Source organism: Bos javanicus, chromosome 1, assembly GCF_032452875.1.
Source record: "Bos javanicus breed banteng chromosome 1, ARS-OSU_banteng_1.0, whole genome shotgun sequence".
NCBI lineage: Eukaryota > Metazoa > Chordata > Mammalia > Artiodactyla > Bovidae > Bos > Bos javanicus.
The window spans coordinates 146,029,854-146,053,195 of NC_083868.1; the positions used below are offsets into that span (position 1 = coordinate 146,029,854).

Genomic DNA, 23,342 nt, shown 5'->3' on the forward strand with positions numbered 1-23,342 from the left:
CCAGATGCACCTCTCCAGCAGCCATGGCACTACCGAGTCACCTGGCATCTCCCTGACTGTTCTCTTGAATGAAGAGCAGAAATGAAGATAGGACCCACCTCGTGAATTATTGTTGTAGAGGTGAAATGAACTGCGTGCCACTTGTGTAAGGGGATGAGTGAGACATAGTGGAATGAAAATGCATTCACCGTGATTCACAGTTGATTGAAATAAGAGTGAAGTGTCAATATGATCCCATTTTTAAAAATTATGCATCTTATGTGTGTGTATACACATAAGTACATAACAGAAAGAATGCTTTTTTTCAGCTGGCTTTTCTGTATTCTGAATTTTTTTATAATAAAATGTTTTATTTTTCTGTTAAGAAAAATAAATCTGTAACTTGTTTCTAAGAGAAAACTATGATGTTCATTATCGCATTGTGCAAAATAACTATCACTGGCAACTATTAATATCTGCATTTTCACAATAGAGTAATAATGGTATATAATGAAGTATTATGATTGCTACATTAAAATGGTAACTATTAGTTTCTTAAATTTTACATTGTTAGTATTTTTATTTTATTTTAGGCAAACTTTGGAGTCGAAGTTTAAAACTAGCTTATACGCTACTTAATAAACTGACTAATAAGAACGAACCACTGCTTAAACCTGGAGACAGAGTAAGTAACCCAGTGAACCTTTGTTGGAGGGATGGAGTGAGAGCGGAGGTCAAAAATCCGTTCTGATGGTAGCAGTGCTCTGTCGATTGTTTTGACTCACAGCATTAACACAAAGGGTTTAAGTCAGCAGTGAAAAGTACTGAACGCTGAGAAAGTTTGTGTTGATGTAGATAAAATGATGCTTCCTTTTTTTCTCACTCACTGCACAGTCTCTGATTCTTCAACTTCTTTTCTCTTCTGCTTCATATATGTTGGTTTTAATAAAAATATTAATGTCAGGTATTAATGTTACATTTCCAAAGCTCATATTTGTGAGGAATCACTGATGTTACTTTGAAATTCTGGGTGTTTTGTATTCATCTCCTTCCCTGTTCCGTGTGGCAGGAAGCCCCCTCTTTCCCACTGGCCAGAACGGAACACAGAGGAGGCTGTTGAGCTGCACTCCCCCCAGTGCAGTTCCTCATCCTGCACTGCCCAGCATGGTCAGCGGTGACTACATGGGCTGTTCAGATTAACCCAAGAGTTGCGCGAATCCTGTTTCCAGGGATCCGTCACTGATTGTGACCGACAGCTAGCATATTTGATAAAGAAGGAATGTTGAGAAGGAACGTTTCTGCCATTGTGGGAAGTTCTGCCTGCAGCACTGCTCTTGGCAGACTGAGCCAGACATGAGGAGGCCACGCATAACAGGGAGTCCGAATGGTGAAAACCAGCCTGCTCAGCAGGGCCATCCCTGTGAGGAGGGGCGCCTGAGGTCAGCGCACCCAGCAGAAGCGCTGTGAGTAGACAGGGTGGTGCTGAGTTTCAGGCAGCTCTCCAGGTGCCTCAGTCTTTAATGTAAATCAGCAGCCAAGGATATGTAAGGACAGAAACTTGCGTGTGAAAGAGAAGAACCAAAGGTCCAAGAAATGGGCAGAAAAATTAAAGGGGAGGTGGGGGAGAAAGGTCACAAGAAACTGGGAAATTCTTCAAGAGACGGGACGCCAGACCACCTGCCCTGCCTCCTGAGAAACCTGCATGCAGGGCAGGAAGCAGCAGTGAGAACCGGACCCGGAACAATGACTGGGTCCAAATCGGGAAAGGGATACGTCAAGGCTGTATATTGTCACCCTGCTTATTTAACTTATATGCAGAGTACATCATGCGAAATGTCAGGCTGCATGAAGCACAAGCTGGAATCGAGATTGCTGGGAGAAATATCAATATCCTTAGGTACACAGACGATACCACCCTTATGGCAGAAAGTGATGAAAAACTAAACAGCATCTTGATGAAAGTGAAAGAGGAGAGTGAAAAAGTTGGCTTAAAGCTCAACATTCAGAAAACTAAGATCATGGCATCCAGTCCCATTACTTCATGGCAAATAGGTGGGGAAACAATGGAAAACAGCGAGACTTTATTTTTCTGGGCTCCAAAATCACTGCAGATGGTGGTTGCAGCCATGAAATTAAAAGATGCTTGCTCCTTGAAATAAAAGCTACGACCAACCTAGACAGCATATTAAAAAGCAGAGGCATTACTTTGCCAACAAAGGTCTGTCTAGTCAAAGCTGTGGTTTTTCCAGTAGTCATGTATGGATGTGAGAGTTAGACCATAAAGAAAGCTGAGCGCTGAAGAACTGATGCTTTCAAACCTGTGGTGTTAGAGAAGACTCTTGAGAGTCCCTTGGACTGCAAGATCAAACCAGTCAACCCGAAAGTTAATCAGTCCTGAATGTTCATTGGAAGGACTGATGCTGATGCTCTAATACTTTGGCCACCTGATGCAAAGAACTGACTCAATGGAAAAGACCCTGATGCTGGGCAAGATTGAAGGCAGGAGGAGAAGGGGATGACAGAGGATGAGAGGTTGGATGGCATCACCAATTTGATGGACATGAGTCTGAGCAGGCTCTGGGAGTTGGTGATGGACAGGGAAGCCTCGTGTGCTGCAGTCCATGGGGTCACAAAGAGTCAGATACGACTGAGCGACTGAACTGAACTGAACTGGGGAAGAAAGGGAGGGAGGAAGAGGAAACAAACCGGCTTGGAGGAAAGATAGACCCCGAAAATAAGTTTTTAAAAATATTAGTGTTAACATCCCTGGAGATCTGATATGAGGATTTAGCTCCATAAATCAAGGAAAAGATACTAGTAGGGGAGACTGAGAGATGGAAAGTAGGAAGAACAGTTCAGGTTAGACTTGATCATGAAGGCTGCCCTCTAAGATAACTTCTAGAGGAGAGAGGGAAATATTGCATCGTAATAGTGATGTCAGACCATTTCCAGAGCTGGAGTCAAGGACCTGTGGGGGTTCAGGGGCCCACACCGAGGCACCGACCCAGGTACTGGAAGGTGGATTCAGCTTTCAGGGAGAGTGGGCTGTCTGGGAAGGCCCAGCAGCCCCAGGGCTGGGCTTCTTGGTGTGATACTGGAGGACACGGAGCAGTATTTTCAACCTTCAGGTCTGTTCCTGGGCAGTCAACAACGATGAGGACAGGGCATTGTTTTCAGACAGGCAGCACTCAGTCATTCAGAGAGGTGAGGACGGGCAGTGTTTTCAGACAGGCAGCACTCAGACAGTCTCAGAGGTGAGGACAGGGCAGCATTTTCAGACAGGCGGCACTCAGCCAGTCACAGAGCTAAGGATGGGGCACTGTTTTCAGACAGACAGCGCTCAGACAGTCACAGAGGTGAGGACGGGGCACTGTTTTCAGACAGGCAGCACTCAGTCAGTCAGAGAGGTGAGGATGGGCAGTGTTTTCAGACAGGCAGCACTCAGGCAGTCACAGAGGTGAGGATGGGGCAGCGTTTTCAGACAGGCAGCACTCAGTCAGTCAGAGAGGTGAGGACGGGCAGTGTTTTCAGACAGGCAGCACTCAGACAATCTCAGAAATGAGGACAGGGCAGCGTTTTCAGACAGGTGGCACTCAGCCAGTAACAGAGGTGAGGATGGGGCACTGTTTTCAGACAGGCAGCACTCAGACCGTCAGAGAGGTGAGGACGGGGCAGTGTTTTCAGACAGGCAGCACTCAGACAGACAGAGGTAAGGACGGGGCAGTGTTTTCAGACAGGATGCACTCAGACAGTCACAGAGGTAAGGACGGGGCATTGTTTTCAGACAGGCAGCGCTCAGTCACAGAGGTGAGGATGGGCGGTGTTTTCAGACAGGCAGCACTCAGACAGTCACAGAGGTGAGGACGGGGCACTGTTTTCAGACACGTAGGCCTCAGACAGTCACAGAGCTGAGGACGGGGCACTGTTTTCAGACACGTAGGCCTTAGACAGTCACAGAGGTAAGGACGGGGCACTGTTTTCAGACAGGCAGCACTCAGACCGTCAGAGAGGTGAGGACGGGGCAGTGTTTTCAGACAGGCAGCTCTCAGACAGTCACAGAGGTGAGGACGGGCAGTGTTTTCAGACAGGCAGCACTCAGACAGTCACAGAGGTAAGGATGGGGGACTGTTTTCAGACAGGCAGCCCTCAGACAGACAGAGGTGAGGATGGGGGACTGTTTTCAGACAGGCAGCCCTCAGACAGACAGAGGTGAGGATGGGGCACTGTTTTCAGACAGGAAGCACTCAGTCACAGAGGTAAGGACGTGGCACTGTTTTCAGACAGGCAGCTCTCAGTCACAGAGGTGAGGACAGGTACTGTTTTCACACAGGCAGCACTCAGATAGTCTCAGAGGTGAGGACCGGCACTGTTTTCAGACAGGCAGCACTCAGACAGTCACAGAGGTGAGGACGGGGTGCTGTTTTCAGACAGGCGGCACTCAGACAGTCAGACAGTCACAGAGGTGAGGACGGGGCGCTGTTTTCAGACAGGCGGCACTCAGACAGTTGGCTCTGATGGACTGTCTCGGGAAGTTAACAGAGGAAGTGCTTCAGCATAGGAGTAACTGGTCAGACAGGAGAGCTACCAGGGTGACCTCAAGCTGCAGACCAAGAAGCAGCCCAACCGAGATCAGGAGGATGCCACCCCAGGTGGGCCGACTGGTCAGCAGCTCATGAAACCGTGAGCTTACCTGCCTGGCTAGTTATTTGGAAATACTACTGCCTGGGTTTGACAACCCAGTGGAGCATTTCTGAGAAAGCTGGCTGGTGCACATAGGGAATGAAGCTGGTGAAAGAGGCAGTGACTGTCCCACCAGAAGACAGGGCGGGGCTTGGCTGTAGAAGTGTGAGCAGTACCAGACGATACCTTATGTACCTGATGCTTTAGGACAGACCTGCTGGAAACCCGGGCTCCTGTTGTGCTTTACAGGGAGTCTGAGAATCACTCATTTCTTTCTCTGGAGGTAAGTTCTTGCAAGGACATACTTACAGATACTCTATTGACTTGAAAGTGGATCCACGTAGTTGGGTTAGTTATAAAAAAGCTGACGAGATCACAGTTAGAGAGTTAGTGATCGGAGGTGGGTGGCAAGTTCATCCTCCTGTTATAATGTATTTTATAAAATTGAACAGACACAACTCTTTATAAGAGATTCTCTAAAAATGCGTTCAAATCAGTCACTCATTCATGTCCAACTCTTTGCAGCCCCATGGACTGCAGCATGCCAGGCTTCCCTGTCCATCACCAACTCCCAGAGCTTGCTCAAATTCATGTCTATCAAATTGGTGATGCCATCCAACCATCTCATCCTCTGTTGTCCCCTTCTCCTCCTGCCTTCAGTCTTTCTCAGCATCAGGGTCTTTTCCAATGAGTCAGTTCTTCGCATCAGGTAGCCAAAGTATTGGAGCTTCAGAATCAGCATCAGTCCTTCCAATGAATATTCACGTGTATGCTCTACCAAACATCCAGTCTCAAGGCTCACAGTCCTTTTAGTGGGACAGACGCTTATTAACATCAGCCTTCAAAGGAGATCTTTGCCATTTTCAAGAAACTTGTTAGAAACTTGATTTCCAGACCTCAAGTACAGAATGAATATAGATGTAGCTCAAGTTTTGTCTTATTCAAGGGTTATTAGTTATCCAAGGCTCTGTGTTAACAGTCTCCTCATAAACTATTCTGGCTTACCATTTAGGTTTCAAGCACACTTACTACAATGTTATGGCATTACAAATATTCCTAAATAGCTTTTGATTTAACCAGATATTGTAAGACATGGAAATTGGGATGATGGGAGAAAAGCGAGGGGAAGAGGGCAGAGGGCTCAGGGTTCGTCTGCTATAAAAGGAAGTAAAGCGCCTAATACCTTCAGACGTGAGATGCAGCAAGATGAGCATAGTGTCTGAAAAGACGAGAGAGTTGGCCAAGGGGAGGGTTTAAGATGTGTTAGAAGTGGTTGCCTTGTGGGGTGGGGAAGGGTGCAGGGTGCTCTTTTTCATTAGTGCTTTTTGTCATTTTAAATCTCTGTGTTCAAAAAAAATTTTTTTAATAAATATGTAAGATAAATAGAATATGTAATTTTGGGGGCCATGCTTGTGGCATATGGGATCTAGTTCCCTGACCAGGGATCAAACCTCAGTCCCCTGCGTTGGGAGTGTGAAGTCTTAACACTGGACCACCAGGTAAGTCCTGAGAACGTATAATTTAAACTGTGGCAGCATGATGACCAGATGAAAGCAGGGAGTGGACACCCTGTGGAGACTCAGAGGGAGAGGGCAGGTGTTGGGGGCAGGGTCTTGCTGAGGTATTCTGTGCCCCCCACTCTCCCCTGTTAGTGTTTCAGTCTTGAGTGAAGATCTGTCCAATTAAACTTCAGTGTCCAGATTCCCTTTTGGAAGATACTTGGATATACTTTGATTCTGGGTTCTCTTTTCATATCCAGGTGTTTTTGTCCTGGGCTACTTGATGGTGGGTGGTGGTCCATCACACCTGTCCCTGAGTGGTCAGAGTGGATGGAGGTGGATTTAGACCCACTGGCAGACCCAGCCGGACTTACTTTGCCAAACTTGCTTTTTATTAGGCCCAGAAATTTAACATGTTTGTTACATGTGGAGTAAAGACTTTAACCTAAAAAGTATGTAATAGAAGTTACATGGTTGTGGAAACTTAAGAACCAAGTATTAACACACAAAGTAACATTTTCTGAGGTAAAATCTGTCTCATCAGCAGGTATGCAGATGACTGGCTTCTTCCCGAGTGGTTTGCAGGGTTTTCCTTTGTGCTCTCGTAGGTGGCGCTGGTGTTTCCGAATAGTGACCCAGTGATGTTCATGGTTGCATTCTACGGGTGTCTCCTGGCCGAGCTGGTTCCTGTCCCCATCGAAGTGCCACTCACCAGAAAGGTAGCGTGTGGTGCCAGCTCGGTTCGTGGTCCCTGAGGCTTGGTCCTGAAGCCCCGCATCCAGTGCAGGTGTCTTCGTGTCCTTGCTCCAGGCGCCTCTTGATGGGCGAGGACAGGCGGGCGGGCTTCAGAGAGACCCGGGCAGCTTCACCCAGATGCCCTTTCATGTGTCTCCCTGGGAGAAAGGCGCAAGAACACCTGTTGGTGCGGATATCCCAACAGAAATGAACGTCTTTTCTTCTAACGAATAGAATTTGGGATCTGATGAGATTCTGTTAAACCTTTTCTCAAAATGATGTGCTTCTTGATAATAATTTTCACTTCTGGATGAGTCAGTCATTACAGAGATGTGTTATAGCTCATTTCTCAGTGATAAACACATGACTTGAGACCCTCCTGTGTTCGATCACCTCCAAAACAGTGAGCACATCTCATTGCTCACAGGTGGCTTCCAGTGGGGGAGGGGCTGATGTCCTAGATAGCTATTACACTTTAGATATAAATACCAGGGCTGCTGTCTATGGAGTCACACAGAGTCGGACACGACTGAAATGAGTTAGCAACCAGTAATCTGATTACTGAAAAGTGTATTATTCTAGTAGACTCAACATGTATTTTAGAAAATCATAGTTTTCTGTTGTATCCCAGTGTTCAGGTAATTATTAACATGAGCATTATCAGCAAGAAATATTCGAATTTGAGAATCCTCAAAGTAAAACTTGTGAATAAACGCAGTATATCCCAAAGGGTTATATATATGATATGCAGATATTTGAATACAGGGTTTTTAGGGAAAGACTCGAGTTTCTAAAACTTATATGAAGGAAATGATAAAATGCTACTGAAGGACATATTCTGTGTAAAAATAATTAAGATTGTTAAAGGTCAGACCTCCCCAGATTAATCTGTAAACTTCAAACACAAATCAAGTGTAAATGTCAGTGCTATTATTTTTGGAGTTTATTAAAATGCTAGTGAGTGTCATTTGCAAGATAACTAAGAGAAATTAGTCAGTTACCCAGAACTGTATCTTTTGAACTTCAGAACTTAAGTATTTCCTTTTGAGGGAAATATGCACACAGCTCTCGGGTTGACCTGGTCTAGCTTTGCACATTCTGAGAAAAGCTGTCTTGTGTGCGAGCAAGCCCCTGCCCCTCTGTTTCTGCAGGATGCTGGCAGCCAGCAGGTCGGGTTTCTGCTGGGCAGCTGTGGCGTCTCCCTGGCCCTGACCACGGATGCTTGTCAGAAAGGCCTGCCCAAGGCTCAGACCGGAGAGGTGGTGACCTTCAAAGGTGGGCCCATGGGCGGGGAGCATGTGGCAGGGTTCTCTGCTAAACTGGGCCCTTGGGCGTCCTTTCCTGTCAGCAGCCGCTACAGAGACAAAGGGGCCTTCAGCAAAAGTGGGGCCTTGTTTTAGACCTTGGTGAATCTCGCTCCTCACTTGGCTCAGGGTCTAGACCTGTGTGGACCAGCCTGGCGGCCGCTGGTCATTAAACATAAGTACATGAAGCTCAAGTGAGACGGGGGCTCCTGCCCACCTTTCAGTGGCTCGGGCAGCGTGTTGGACACAGAGGTGTCGGGAGGGAGCAGGGCCCTCTGACCCTGCCTCTGTATGTCCCTGTCTGCCCTCACAGGCTGGCCCCCCCTCACCTGGCTGGTGATCGATGGGAAGCACCTGACCAAGCCCCCCAAGGACTGGAACCCGGCAGTGCAGGATGCGGGGCCCGGGACCGCCTACATCGAGGTAGTGCCTTGCTGAGCCCCGCGCTCGGGCACCTCCACGTGTGCTTTTCCTTCACCCCAGAAAGGCACGGTGCCTCACCCAGAGCCGCCCCTGCTGCCTCCCTGGGGACCACCTGTGTGCCCTGTCGCCCCTCACCCACCCAGGGTGAGCCTGACGTCAGCTGAGGGCATCACCTTGAGGGCCCGGGCATACCGTGGGCTCTGGTCGAGCCTGTGGTGAGTGAAGGACAGCCTCCAGAAATGTCACCTAATGAGCTCATGCTTTGGAATCTTTCAGTACAAAACCAGCAAGGAGGGAAGTACGGTGGGAGTGGCGGTGTCCCATGCGTCCCTGCTGGCGCAGTGCCAGGCTCTGACCCAGGCGTGCGGCTACTCAGAAGGTAAGGGCTGGGGTGGCTCTCTGGCCCCTCCTAGAGGTTACCCAGTGAGGCCTGTGGGAGGGGAGGGACATGGCATGCTATGGTCCTGGGACTGGAGACTGGGGCGGGGCATGGGAACTAGAGATCCTCCACTGCCCTCTGCTCCACGTCGGAGAGGAGAGGGAGGTGTGCACTCCTGCAGCCTCTGGAGTGTGGCTGCTCCCTGTGTTTCCAGAAGACCAGTCAGCTTGTTCTCTGTGCTAACTTGCAGTTGTGTGATCTGCTTTCACATTTACCAAGATTGTTGACTGGTTGGGACATGGTATTTGGAAGTGCTGTGTATGTTTCCTAGAACTCCTATTTGTTGATGATGTAATCATCTCAGGGTGTCTCTGAAAATGCATGTGACTTGTGAGGAGGGTCGCTTGGTTGTTTAACCATCTTTGTCCACTTTCAGCTGAAACATTAACAAATGTGCTGGATTTCAAAAGGGATGCCGGCCTGTGGCATGGAGTGTTAACAGTGAGTGCTGTGTCTATACTACCTAACTGTGGGGAGGTTGCTAACGTTTTACGCCCATGGGCAACACCAAGCCCCACTGTGGCTGGTGGAGTCAGCCCTTGTGCTGTGAGTAGAGCTCTGACACTCTCTGTGCCTCTCCTGGTGGGGCCCCCCACCCCACAACCGCGGGTCTCTTCACAGAGTATCTTGAAGAGGATACATGTGGTCAGCATCCCATATGCGCTGATGAAGGCGAACCCACTCTCCTGGATTCAGAAAGTGTGTGTGTATAAAGGTAACAGAGGAACGTCGTCTGTCTGTGCACCCTTCCTTAGAGGGGTCTTTGAGTTAGTCTTTGGTGATTAAGAAATAATACAGTAGCACACAGAGCTGCAGGCGGGGGCCAGGGCAGGCACCCCCTGCCCCACAGCCTGACTCTCCAGTGCTGGGAATAGGGGGCTCGTGGAGGATGGCTCTGTTCAGTGTGGCCGTAGACTCCTGACTTCATGCTGTCACATAAACGCTCCTGTTCTTAGCTCTTGAGATGGCATGAATTTGAAGTTAGGGCTCTTCAAGCCACCAGTAGCAAAGCTGATTGTTCAAACAAAGCAGTTTATGATCCAGAGCAGTGGGGCTGCCTGCAGGGCCACACCCACCCTGCTGTCCATCTGGAGTCAGTCGGTGCTTCCTGAGCATGGCCACTCCTGCACCGTCCGGGTGTCCCCGGGCTCTGCTCCAGCAGGGCTTGGCGGGTCTGCTGTGTCCTAGGTGCCCCGTTCGTGTTGACCACACTAATGATGTTGGCAGTTATGGAGTGCAGACATGGGCTGTGCCCTGTGGGGGGCTGTCTCTGATGACCCTGTCTGACAGATGAAAACCGAATCCTAGGGGGGCGTTTGGCAGTGCCCCTTCCTGCTAGAGGGAGCAGGGTCCCCCTTGTCGGGGAAGGACAGCCAGAGAAGGGCAGCCGAAGAGGGGCAGCTGGGGAAGGGCAGCTGGAGAGCAAGAGGCAGGTGTGGTGGGGGCAGGGAGAGAGTCAGAACGGCCCCTGCACTGAGCTGCCTTCCAGGCAGGCCAGATGGGGGAAGCCCAGAGGCTGGGCTGTGGGAGCACATGGCCTACTCTGTGGGCCTGCCTGCCGGTGACCCAGTGGGCTGTGGGGAGCACGTGGCCTGCTCTGTGGGCCTGCCTGACCGTGACTCAGGCACATCCTGCTCCCCTGCAGCCCAAGCTGCACTGGTGAAGTCCCGAGACATGCATTGGTCTCTCTTGGCTCAGAGAGGTCAGAGGGACGTCAGCCTCAGCTCCCTGCGCCTGCTGATCGTGGCTGATGGTGCAAACCCCTGTGAGTACTGCCCACCCCCAAACCCCAGAACCCCTGTATAGCGTGGCCCTGACAACCCTAGGCTCCTGGGTACCTGACTGTTGGGAGGGCACCCCACCTTCTAGCACTCCAAAGCCTCTTATTCCCTCCACCCGCCCCTGAGCCCCTCGTCCTGCCTCCAGAGCACCACAGGCCGCTGGCTCCTCTGCGTCTCCACCACACTCTTGGAGCAGCTGCTGAGCCACCAGGAGCCCCTCCCCAGGCCGGCCGGCCCACAGATCCCAGATCCCAGCACTCTGAGTGCCCATCACTTCCCTGATGCTCTGAGTGATCTGGACTGTCTTGTTTGCCCTCTGCTGGACTTAAGGACCCATGGCCAGGTTCCCTCCTTTCCTGAGCCTCCCTGTGGCAGAACGCTGCAGGTCGGAGTGCAGCCCTGGTCCCGGTGGGGGCAAGGCTATGCTGACTTAGGCCCTGATCAGGCAGCACCACCATAGACGGTGGCTGGGCAAGTGGGCAGAGAGGCAGGGTTGAAGGGCTGGGCTGCCCGTGCAGGGAGAGGCATGTTGAAGCCACTGGCAGACTGCAGCTGCGGGGCGCATCCAGGAGCGGGTGCTCACAGGGCCGGGCCACGTGCTGCAGAAGGTTCAACTCCAGCTCTGTGAGTGGCCGGGGTCGCCTCCCATTTGGCACAGCTGCCAGTAGGTGGGCGAGGCTATCAGACCTCAGACTCCACGCCAGGGGTGAGAGTCAGCTTCTTATTTGCTAGCGATTTGAAAACGCATCCTGTTTTTTGTGGAAACAGCCCCCCCACCACCATGAGACTAATGGGTTGATTGAGGTGAAGGGGTACAGCGTCTGGGCCTGGCGCCAGGCATCTTCCACACTGGGTGCCTGACGGCCTTCCGCTCAGCTCTCGTGTCCACTCTGTCTCATGCAGGGTCCATATCCTCCTGTGATGCGTTCCTCAACGTCTTCCAGGCCAGAGGGCTGAGGCCAGAGGTCATCTGCCCCTGTGCCAGCTCGCCGGAGGCACTCACCGTGGCCATCCGCAGGTAGCTGATCAGTTGCTCTGTCTTTTTACTCGTTCAGCTGAATTACCTGTGAGAGCAAATTTGGTTGATTTGTTCCTGAGCAAGAGAAACTGTGAGCAGTGCCTGGTCTGGGGCCCGTCTCCAGGCATGTTCGTGTCATAGCGGGGCTGCCCCGACTGCCACGTCTGCACGCCCTGTTGGCCACACGTCCCTCCCTGGCTGTCCTGATTTGTGACACAGTTCCATGGTGGCTCCCTGGACCACCATCCCTGGATTATTCCAGCCCAGGACTTGCCCTGTTCTGATGGGGTTGGGAGGCCTGAAAGACACAGCCTCCTGCTCTGTGCTCACCCACATGACTCCCCAGGCCCCAACGGGGTCACCTTCCTGCCCAGTCATCTCTGCTCACCTAAGGCTGCTGTCCATGCCCCTGAGTACCATCCTCAGGTAGAGGGCAGTGCACTCACATTTGCGGGCACTTTGTTAATTTCCCACTCTCAACTTAGTTGTTAGAGAGTGAGTTTCAGTTGTAGTCTTGTATTATGTTGTTTATTTATCCATGGCAGTAAGAAATCTTAACATGTTGATAAGAATCAGCATTAACAACATCACCTTTATCCTTCCCAGACCACAGTGGGTTCTTCATGCCTTTGTTCTGCGGTGACCTCTTATGCTCAGCAAAGTGGTTTTTCTTACTGGAGGAGACGTGACATTTGATTCTCAGCCTCCCAGCTCCTGCTGCTGTGAAACCAATCAGGCCCAAACTTGGCATTGCAGCAGCAGCCGCTTTACTGCCCCTGGCTTCTCACAGTCGGGAGTCGGGACCCCTCTTTGGGGCAGTCTGCTGCAGCTCGGTGGCCTTTGGCTGGAATAGGTCGTGCAGCCTGCTGTTCTGCCGTGGCTCCAGGCCACCTCCTCTGGTCTCTGGGTCCTCTGGGCTTGCTCCCAGGAAGCATGGACTCTGCTTACCTGCTGCCTGGGGCTCTGGGCACTGTCCCAGTACTACCTGCCTGGTGGAAGCAGTCACCTTTGTGCCCTCCTTGAAAGGCATGCAGCATCATTGCATGGTCCCCACAGCCCCCTGGTCCCCTGCTGTGGAGCACATGGGGTGGGGTGTCATGCGGACCTGTGAGGATGCAGCCTGCCCCTGGGGTCTCACAGCCAGCATCCCCACAGCCTAGCACCAGCCGGCTCTTTGCTGCACATCATCCTGTTGTCAGGGAGCTGTCCCCTCGTCAGTTAATAAATTTTGTTTCCAGGCCGCCTGACCTGGGGGGCCCTCCTCCAAGAAGAGCTGTGCTGTCCATGAGTGGCCTCAGTCACGGGGTGATCAGAGTGGATGCTGAGGAGAAGCTGTCGGTCCTCACAGTTCAGGACGTCGGCCAGGTGATGCCTGGAGGTGAGGGCACAGTGGGGTCATAGTGGGGAAGGGTCTTGTACTGTGGCTGGATGGGCTCCAGAGCACACAAATACCAGGCTTCAGATGGTCCATGTGGGCTGGGATTTTTGTTTGTAACATGTTTTCTGTTTTTTGCCTCCCTTTGTATCAAGGGCAGTGTGTTTGCCCCATGACCCTGCCTTGGTCCTCTCAGGGCTGGGGAGTAGTGACAGAGCTCCCCACTGGAAGCTCGTGCACCAGGTGGTCACATGCTTGTCCCTTGGCGAGGCCTGCAGCCCTCAGGCCCTCAGCTGCAGGCACCAATGATGGGGTTGTCTTGGTCCTGCCGAGGGCCTGTTAGGTGAGCAGCAGTGGGACCCTAAGGGCTCCAGGAAGGCCACGGGCCTGGATGGTGCACGAGTCACAGGTGGGGCAGCAGTGAGGGAGGGTGATGGCACCGTCTCCCCACAGGGCCCCCCTTAAGCAGTGTCACAGCAGGGAATTTAGAGCAGAGCCAGCCAGAGGCCAGTGGCTTTGTGAGTAGGGGGTGCCCTGCATGTGCTCTGAGGCTGCCCCTTGCCATGGCTACCCTGCGGTGCTCCAGCTCCCCTCCTGCCCGTGCCCACCCTTCTGGCGACCCTGGAGAGCAGCTTCTATCTCCACTCAGGCCCTGTCATGGTGCGCCCTAGTCCCGGGCCCAGGACCATGTCTGCAGCTCTGCCTCTGGTAGGCTCTCAGAACAGGCTGGGCACCAGAGTGAGGGACATGGTTGCATCTGGCCCAGTGGTAGTGCTGGGGATCAGCACACAGAACAAGGATGGACATTTATTAGATTGGTGCAAACATAATTGCGGTTTCAGATGTAAATTTTAGATCATTGTAACTAGGCTCAAACACATCTTTATTAATCAAAATAGGAACTATTACAGTCAACACATTTTTAAATTTTTTTTTTCATTTTTAAATTTTTAACTAATTATTTTTTTTTAATTGGAGGTTACAATATTGTAGTGGTTTTTGCCATACATTTACATGAATCAGCCATGGGTGTACATGTGTTCCCCATCGTGAACCCCCCTCACACCTTTCTCCCCATCCCATCCCTCAGGGTCATCCCAGTGCACCAGCCCTGAGCACCCTGTCTCATGCATCAAACCTGGACTGGCGATCTGTTTCACATATGATAATATACATGTTTCAGTACTATTCTCTCAAATCATCCCACCCTTGCTCTCTCCCACAGACTCCAAAAGACTGTTGTATACATCTGTGTCTCTTTTGCTGTCTCGCATATAAGGCCATGGAGAAGGCAATGGCACCCCACTCCAGTACTCTTGCTTGGAAAATCCCATGGACAAAGGAGCCTGTTAGGCTGCAATCCATGGGGTCGCTAAGAGTCGGACACGACTGAGCAACTTCACTTTCACTTTTCACTTTCATGCATTGGAGAAGGAAATGGCAGCCCACTCCAGTGTTCTTGCCTGGAGAATCCCAGGGACGGGGGAGCCTGGTGGGCTGCCGTCTATGGGGTCGCACAGAGTCGGAAATGACTGAAGTGACTTAGCATATAGGGCCATTGTTACCATCTTTCTAAATTCCATATATATGCGTTAGTATACTGTATTGGTGTTTTTCTTTCTGACTTACTTCACTCTGTATAATAGGCTCCAGTTTCATCCACCTCAGTAGAACTGATTCAAATGCATTATTTTTAATGGCTGAGTAATATTCCATTGTGTATATGTACCACAGCTTTCTTATCCATTCGTGTGCCGATGGACATCTAGGTTGCTTCCATATCCTGGCTATTGTAAATAGTGCTGTGATGAACATTGGGGTACATGTATCTCTTTCAGTTCTGGTTTCCTCGGTGTATATGCCCAGCAGTGGGATTACTGGGTCATATGGCAGTTCTATTTCCAGTTTTTTAAGGAATCTCCACACTGTTCTCCATAGTGGCTGTACCAGTTTGCATTCCCACCGACAGTGTTAGAGGGTTCCCTTTTCTCCACACCCTCTCCAGCATTTATTGTTTGTAGACTTTTTGATAGCAGCCATTCTGACCAGTGTGAGATAGTACCTCACTGTGGTTTGGATTTGCATTTCTCTGATCATGAGTGCTGTTGAGCATCTTTTCATGTGTTTGTTAGCATCTGTACATCTTCTTTGGAGAAATGTCTGTTTAGATCTTTGGCCCATTTTTTGTTTGGGTCGTTTATTTTTTTTTTCCTTATTTGTTTCCTTAATTTCTCTGTTTTCTCACTGTTAGTGTATAGGAATGTGGATTTATATCCGGCAACTTTAATAATTTTCTGGTGGAGTCTTTTGGGTTTCTATGTAGATGATCATGTCATTTGCAAACAGTGAGAGTTTTACTTCTTCTTTTCCAATCTGGATTCTTTTTATTTCTTTTTCTTCTCTGATTGCTGTAGCCAAAACTTCCAAAACTATGTTGAATAGTAGTGGTGAGAGTGGCCACCCTTGTCTTGTTCCTGACTTTAGGGGAAATGCTTTTAATTTTTCACCATTGAGCATAATGTTTGCTGTGGGTTTATCATATATGGCTTTTATTATGTTGAGGTATGTTCTTCTATGCCTGCTTTCTGGAGGGTTTTTATCATAAATGGATGTTGAATTTTGTCACAGGCTTTCTCTGCATCTATTGAGACAATCAAATGGTTTGTATCTTTCAATTTGTTAATGTGGTGTATCACATTGATTGATTTGCAGATATTAAAGAATCCTTGCATCCCTGGGATAAAGCCCACTTGATCATGGTGTGTGATCTTTTTGAAAGGTTGTTGTTGAATCACGCGAATACACCGGGATTCTTGGCCCCTGGAGGAGAAGAATTCAATCCGGGGCCAGAGACGAGGCTTGATCGCTCAGAGCTTTTGTGTAATAAAGTTTTATTAAAGTATAAAGGAGATAGAGAAAACTTCTGACATAGGCATCAGAAGGGGGCAGAAAAAGTACCCGCTTGCTAGTGTTAGCAATGAAGTTCTATACTCCAAAGAATGGAGGTTGTAAAGACCTCATCAGACCTACTCCCATAATTTACATTTTAAGATAACAGAATTAGCCAGAAGGTTTAATCCAAAGACTGTCCTCAGGCAGGATACATTATTGTTATATAATCCTAAGGAATGTGGAGAAAGAAAAAAGTTTGTCCTTTCTTCCTCCTTGAGAATTCGCGGACCCCTAGACTCCCTATCAACCTGCCTAGGAACTGACTCTCTCATTCCTCCCTTTTCTTTTAGGAGAACTATGTTGCCTAGGGAAAAGGGACATCGTTCTCATTCCATAACTGCTTCCGAGCTGACAAGGGGCATTGTCCCTAAATTGGTGAGGCAACATATTCTCCTAATCCTCATATTGAGGATATCTGATCCAGGAGCCCCAAATAGTAGCTGGAGGAAGCTACAGCAGTAGCAGGAGTTTGAGCAACCATTTGTAACTTAAAAGCTTTCATGAGGCTAGAAACAAATCCAGTTATACAATTACAGATGCAGGGAGCAAACAGCAAGAACAAAACAACCAGAATTATTGTAATTAAGATAGTTGTCCACCATGGGGAACTAGTTAACGTCTCCCAGAGTGAGGCAGTTGAGGCTTCAGGAGTATCCATGGCCCTAATCATCTTCTTCATGTGGTTAGTAAAATGAGTACCATTCGTGCTCATATCAGGTATATATGTACAGCATTGGGTATGAATAATGGCACAAGTTCCTCCCTGTGCAGCTGTCAGAATATCTAGAGCCAATCTGTTTTGTAAAACCACCTTTCTAATTTGTGCTTGTTCAGCATTAAGAGCTGAAATAGCCTTTTGAGAATCTTGTAATGCCTGTTGAATAAAATTAGTCAAAGCATCCACTCGTAACATAACATCTGTAGTTCCCAAAGAGGGAACAAACGCTGCAGCCAAATAATCATACCAATGAAATACAGACCTTGCCCACCGAGTTTTAAGGTGGGGTAAATTAGCAGGCTTTTCTGGAAGCTCTGAAAATATAAAGCCATGAGTAAAGGCTAGACCCAGGGTGCATCTCCCTATCCAACCAGGGGGAAGCCATGCCCATAGGTAAGAGCCACATATCTAGTAAGTCCCGTTTGGAGCAAGCCAGCGCGACTGAGATATCCAGTCCCAATTCGTGCCTGGCCAGACAAAGGGAGAACCTGAACTGGGATTGGAAAACACGGGAATGATTACATTGCATGTTTCCTGAGACAAATATCCCAATTGTTTCCAATCATTGTAATTAAGTTGTTGGCTAACTTTTGGGGACGGCTCTGTTTGTTCCCAGCATATAGAGGCAGTAGATATTAAACGTCCTTTTTCAGGAGTTAGCCATATAACCTCATCCCATATTTGATAAACGTCAGGTAAAAAACCATTAGATCTAGACCTATTTGCCTTATATGTAGCAAAATAGTCATTGAACCGAGACAATGTATAATCAAAATTAAAAGTCACATTATTTCCATAGTTAGAGTACAAAGTGTTGCACCAGTCCATTTTAGGGTTGGTAGATGTCATCAGATGAAGAAGAGGCATGTGATTGTTGTCGAAGGTATTCACAGACTTGGAGAAAGTCTTTTCCTTGAAGTGGGGATGTCCACCACGGGAAGCCTTCCACTGACGAAGAGGGGAGCACTCCGCAGACCCAGCAGTTAGACCGATTGTGGAATGCAGCATAGGAGTGAGCCCAGGACAGGAAGACATTGTCTTGAGGATCCAACGGCAGACTCAGGATTTTTGGAGTCAGCAGAAGTAGACTTACATAGATTATCAGGCCCATCTGCTGCCCTTTGCTTAACTCTAGAGCTCGGGTCAGAGCCACAAGCTCCGCTAACTGAGCACTCGTTCCCTGGGGGAGAGATTTTGCTTCCAAAACCTGTTCAGCAGTCACCATGGCGTAACCTGCTTTACGCTTTCCATCCCGAACAAAAGAACTGCCATCTGTAAATATTTCCATGTCAGGATTGTCTAATGGGGTATCCTTTAGATCCTCCCGAGCTGCATAGTTTAAAGTTAGGAATTGAGAACAGTCGTGGTCAGGTGTTTCATTTTCCTTCTCAGGAAGGAAAGTGGCAGGATTTAAATTTCCACGAACTTTAAGCTTAGTTACTTGTCCTTCTAACAACAATGACTGATACTTAAGAAGCCTACTGTCTGTCATCCAAATATTAACCTTAGAATTTAAGATTCCACTCACATCATGAGAAGTCAGTACAGTAAGGTTTCGTCCATTAATTATTTTTAAAGCTTTAGGTGCTAATAAAGCCGCTGCCCCAATTACTCTTAGGCAGTGCGGCCACCCACGTGAAACTACATCTAATTCTCTGCTTAGATAAGCAATAGGTTGCTGGTGAGGCCCTCGGGGTTGTGTCAAAATTCCCAATGCCACATCTTTTCTTTCAGTGACAAACAAATTAAATTCTGACCCTGTGGGCAAGCTCAGAGCTGGAGCTTGCAGGAGAGCAGTCTGAAGAACCTTAAAAGCCTTTTGAGTTTCTGGAGACCAAACCAGTTTGTCGGTTTGGGCCTGCTGAGTTTCATCTATAAGTTTATATAAAGGCCGGGCAAGTTCCCTGTAACCCAGAATCCAAATGCGACAGTAACCTGTAATTCCCAAAAATCCTCTCAATTGTCTTAAAGTCATAGGTAGGGGGTGATTTAGTATAGGTTTAATTCTCTCAGGGCCTGTGGCCCTAGTTCCTTCTGATATGATTAGGCCCAGATATCTAACCGACTGTTGACAAAGCTGAGCCTTTTCTCTTGATGCCTTGTAACCACAGCCTGCCAGAAAGTTTAAGAAATCTTCTGAGGCTCGCGAACAAGCTTCCTCTGTCTCAGCACAGAGCAAAATATCATCTACGTACTGTAACACCACCGCTTCAGAGCTATTAAAGTTTTGTAGATCCCGTGACAAACTTTGTTCAAATAAGTGAGGACTGTCACGAAATCCCTGGGGCAAAACTGTCCAGGTTAACTGAGAAGCTGATTGTGTAAGGTCTTCAAAGGCAAATAGAAATTGACTTTCTTCCGCCAAAGGCACTGAATAGAAGGCATCCTTTAAATCAATTACTGAGAAATATTTGGCCCGTTCAGGAATTTCAGACAATAGAGTATAAGGATTAGGCACCATGGGGTGTAAAGGAACTACAGCCTCATTTATTATTCGTAAATCTTGAACTAGTCTCCATTTACCGTTCAATTTCTTTATACCCAAAATAGGAGTGTTGCAAGGACTGTTACAGGGAATTAATAGTCCCTGCTCCTTTAAATTTTTGATGATGGGTTTTAACCCTTCCTTAACTTCAGGTTTCAGTGGATACTGCTTCTTATGTGGAAATACGTGCAGGTCTTTGAGCTTAACAACTACAGGAATAGCATTTTGTGCTCGACCCACAGATTTTCCATCAGCCCATACTCTAGGATTTACATTGTGTTCAACTAAAGGGAGAGAAAGGGAAGGCTCCATATTCATGAAAACAGAGGCATGGACCTTGCTCAGTACATCCCTCCCCAAAAGGGGTGAGGGAGATTCTGGCAAAATCAGAAACTTGTGTGAAAACAGCACAGAATCCCAGTTGCAAGATAAAGAATAACTGAAATAATACCTTTTGGCTCGTCCAAACAGTCCCATTACGGAAGTGGATCGGGAAGAAAGTGGGCCAGGGGCTTCAGTAAGCACAGAATAAGTTGCCCCAGTATCTAAAAGGAAATTGACGGATTGGCCCCCCACAATTATTAATACCCGGGGTTCTTCAGGTGTATTAGGATGGGAGCTTGTGTGGGGACCCCCGGGCACCTTCAGTCCTGAGAGTCCTACCCCGGAGACCTACGCCTCTGGGGGCAGTCTCTCTTCCAGTGTGGTCCTTTGCAGACCGGACATGGAGCCGGGGGCGACTTAGATGCCTGAGGGCAATCTCATTTGAGGTGCTCCTCCTTTCCACAGTAATAGCAAGCCCATCCCTTTTCACCTGGGCCCCTCTGGGCATTTTTCTCAGGCTGTTTAAGAACGTTTTTCATAGCCATGGCGAAGGCTTCTGCCTTTTCCTTTGTCTTTTTTTGCCTTTCTTTCTTTTCCTCATATTCCCTACCATAATAGACTGTCTGAGCCAGTTGTAACAGAGTAGCTAAAGACTGATTTGGTCCATACGCCTGTTTTAATAGCTTACGGCGGATATCTGGAGCCGACTGAGTGAGAAATCTATCCTTTAAGATCGCTTTTCCCTCTTCACTTTCGGGATCAATCTCAATGAATCTGCGAAGGCCTTCTCTCAGTCTATCTAGGAATTTACCAGGAGCTTCCTTCTCCTCCTGTTCTATGTCTGCCAATTTGCCATAGTTTAAAGGCTTAGAACGTGCCTGCCTAAGTCCTTCAAGAATACATCTAACAAAATGACTCTGATCCCATCTTCCTTTAGCTGTGTTGTAGTCCCAGTCTGGTTCTGTAGTTGGGACCGCCTGATTCCCAGTGGGGAGGGCCGCTATCTCGTTCTCCCTCTTCCCTACTGATGCATTACCAAGCTACTCATCTCCATAAGCAACCGCTTTTCCCAAAACTCAAGTCTTTGACTCGGGAGTCAGCATTTGTCCCAAGATATACATCACATCCTTCCAAGTGAGGTCATAAAGCAGAGTAACACCTTTAAAGGCTCTAATATATTTTTCTGGGTCCTCTAGTCTCCCAGATCCTCCTTGATTCTTTGTATTTCTTGATAAGAGAAAGGCTTTATTAACTCTCACAGACTGATTATTTCTCCTGGTGGGTGTTTCATAAAGAGGCAACAGCTTGTGTGGCTGTTCCTCAGTCTCTCTGGCTGCTCTGCACATATGATCCTAGGGATAGATTGGAGAAACCTGTTTTTCCTCTTCTCTTTGTCTCCTGTCCTCCATCTCATCTCTTACTTCGATGATCTGAGTGTCTACTGAAACCAGAGTAGTCTGAGGTCGTACTGAGACAGGAGATGTAAAGGAGGGAGCTGAAGGTTTCACGCCCAAATCTATACCCTTAGGACGTAAGTCTGGCATATTTCACTGAGAGAAAAAGGGCAACACATATGCTACTCCTACCCATTTCCCTTGTTCCTTACAGAACCGGTCTAATTGTAGAACAGTATTATACTTAAGAGACCCTCCAACTGGCCACCGTTCGCCATCCTCCAATGGATACCGTGACCATGCAGTATCACATAGGAAGACCAAGTGTGTCTTCTTTAAGCCCTGGGGATCAAATCTATCCCAGTTTTTCAGGATACATTTCAAAGGAGTGAGGCTGGAATTGTTAGCTCCCATCTGTAAGAGAGAAGAAAAGCCACCAGCGAGCGCCATTTTTCTACCCGAGGCGTCCCTCCCTTCTCTAGATGGGGGTGTAGACAGACGTTACACCAAAAGCTTTTCCTTCCTGGTCGGACTTAGCCTGTCCCTTACCGATGCAGGTGCCGTACTCGTCCCTCCCGGTTCTGCCACCGAGATGGGGTGGGGATGTACCAGGGGTAGACTTGATAGCATCCCTACTTGACGTCCAGCTCTTCACCCTTAACCTTGCTTGCCTCTGATGTCACCCGCGGTGAATCAGAGTAACCTTCGGATTGCCTCCCAAGCTGTGACTACTAGGGGAAACATTTGTCACCTGAGTGCCTGTGCACAACCCTGAGTATTTCCTGACTACAATAAGACCGACGTGAACATAAAACTGAGATGTTCTTTCCAAGCATCACCACACCAGTATAACAGCCTCCTCTGATCTACTAAGAGTCAGCGTTACCAAAGAAAAAAACCCATTGCAGTCCCAATCTGAGTAACCTTTAACCTCAGAGATGTTCTGGGAGCTAGAGCTCCATCTAGATTCCGAACTTTCGATTTCTAGCAAGGCTAGGCGCTTTATTGGCTACCAATCCAAGTTTGGGACCTAAGCCACAGTACACAATACCAGTATAGATCACAAGTCCCTTGAAAGTCTATGATCCAATAGATTAGGTTAGTACTTCTAATTCCCAAGGAGTTATGAAATGGTCAAAGAGACCAAAATGTTTGACCGAGAAAGGAGAGTTCCGTCCACACACTTTGCCCATTTCTGGTCGGTTCCTGAAGGAGACATTGGGTGCCTCTTGGCATTGGCAGGTTGATATAACACCCTGACAGGTTTCTGCCATAAGCCCTATGAGATCACTGTGGGACCGCAGAGCAGGGCTCCTTACTTGCTTCACGCAGGGCATGCCATTCATTCACACAAGCACACAGTAGAGTTAGTAAAGCACAGCAGAAAACGTGTTCGCTAAGAGAACAAAGAACTCAAGCTCCAAGCATCCTTACCTTGTCCTGAAGGATCCCGGATGAGCCCCCAAGATGAAAGGCTGTTGTTGAATCATGCGAATACACTGGGATTCTTGGCCCCTGGAGGAGAAGAATTCAATCCGGGGCCAGAGACGAGGCTTGATCGCTCAGAACTTTTGTGTAATAAAGTTTTATTAAAGTGTAAAGGAGATAGAGAAAGCTTCTGACATAGGCATCAGAAGGGGGCAGAAAGAGTACCCGCTTGCTAGTGTTAGCAATGAAGTTCTATACTCCAAAGAATGGAGGTTGTAAAGACCTCATCAGACCTACTCCCATAATTTACATTTTAAGATAACAGAATTAGCCAGAAGGTTTAATCCAAAGACTGTCCTCAGGCAGGATACATTATTGTTATATAATCCTAAGGAATGTGGAGAAAGAAAAAAGTTTGTCCTTTCTTCCTCCTTGAGAATTCCAGACCCCTCTCTCCTTGGGGACCCCTAGACTCCCTATCAACCTGCCTAGGAACTGACTCTCTCATTTTTAATATGTTGTTGGATTCTGTTTGCTAGAATTTTGTTAAGGATTTTTGCATCTGTGTTCATCAGTGATATTGGCCTGTAGTTTTTTTGTGTGTGGTATCTTTGTCTGGTTTTGGTATTAGGGTGATGGTGGCCTCGTAGAATGAGTTTGGAAGTTTACCTTGCTCTGCAGTTTTCTGGAAGAGTTTGAGTAGGATAGGTGTTAGCTCTTCTTTAAATTTTTGGTAGAACTCAGGTGTGAAGCCATCTGGTCCTGGGCTTTTGTTTGCTGGAAGATTTCTGATTACAGTTTCAATTTC

General features: G+C 48.2%; 1 protein-coding gene across 4 annotated transcripts in view; it reads left to right on the forward strand.

The window, feature by feature from the left end:
* The window catches only part of DIP2A (disco interacting protein 2 homolog A), a 121,853-nt gene that overhangs the window by 51,776 nt on the left and 46,735 nt on the right, over positions 1 to 23,342 (forward strand). For all 4 annotated transcript variants that reach the window (XM_061424111.1, XM_061424117.1, XM_061424126.1 and 1 more), the window contains 10 exons: positions 573 to 664; positions 6,767 to 6,877; positions 8,045 to 8,168; positions 8,511 to 8,620; positions 8,897 to 8,999; positions 9,436 to 9,500; positions 9,681 to 9,774; positions 10,705 to 10,824; positions 11,744 to 11,858; positions 13,097 to 13,236. In XM_061424111.1, coding sequence (XP_061280095.1) covers positions 573 to 664; positions 6,767 to 6,877; positions 8,045 to 8,168; positions 8,511 to 8,620; positions 8,897 to 8,999; positions 9,436 to 9,500; positions 9,681 to 9,774; positions 10,705 to 10,824; positions 11,744 to 11,858; positions 13,097 to 13,236 — 1,074 coding nt within the window. The remainder of the gene's footprint in view (positions 1 to 572; positions 665 to 6,766; positions 6,878 to 8,044; positions 8,169 to 8,510; positions 8,621 to 8,896; positions 9,000 to 9,435; positions 9,501 to 9,680; positions 9,775 to 10,704; positions 10,825 to 11,743; positions 11,859 to 13,096; positions 13,237 to 23,342) is intronic.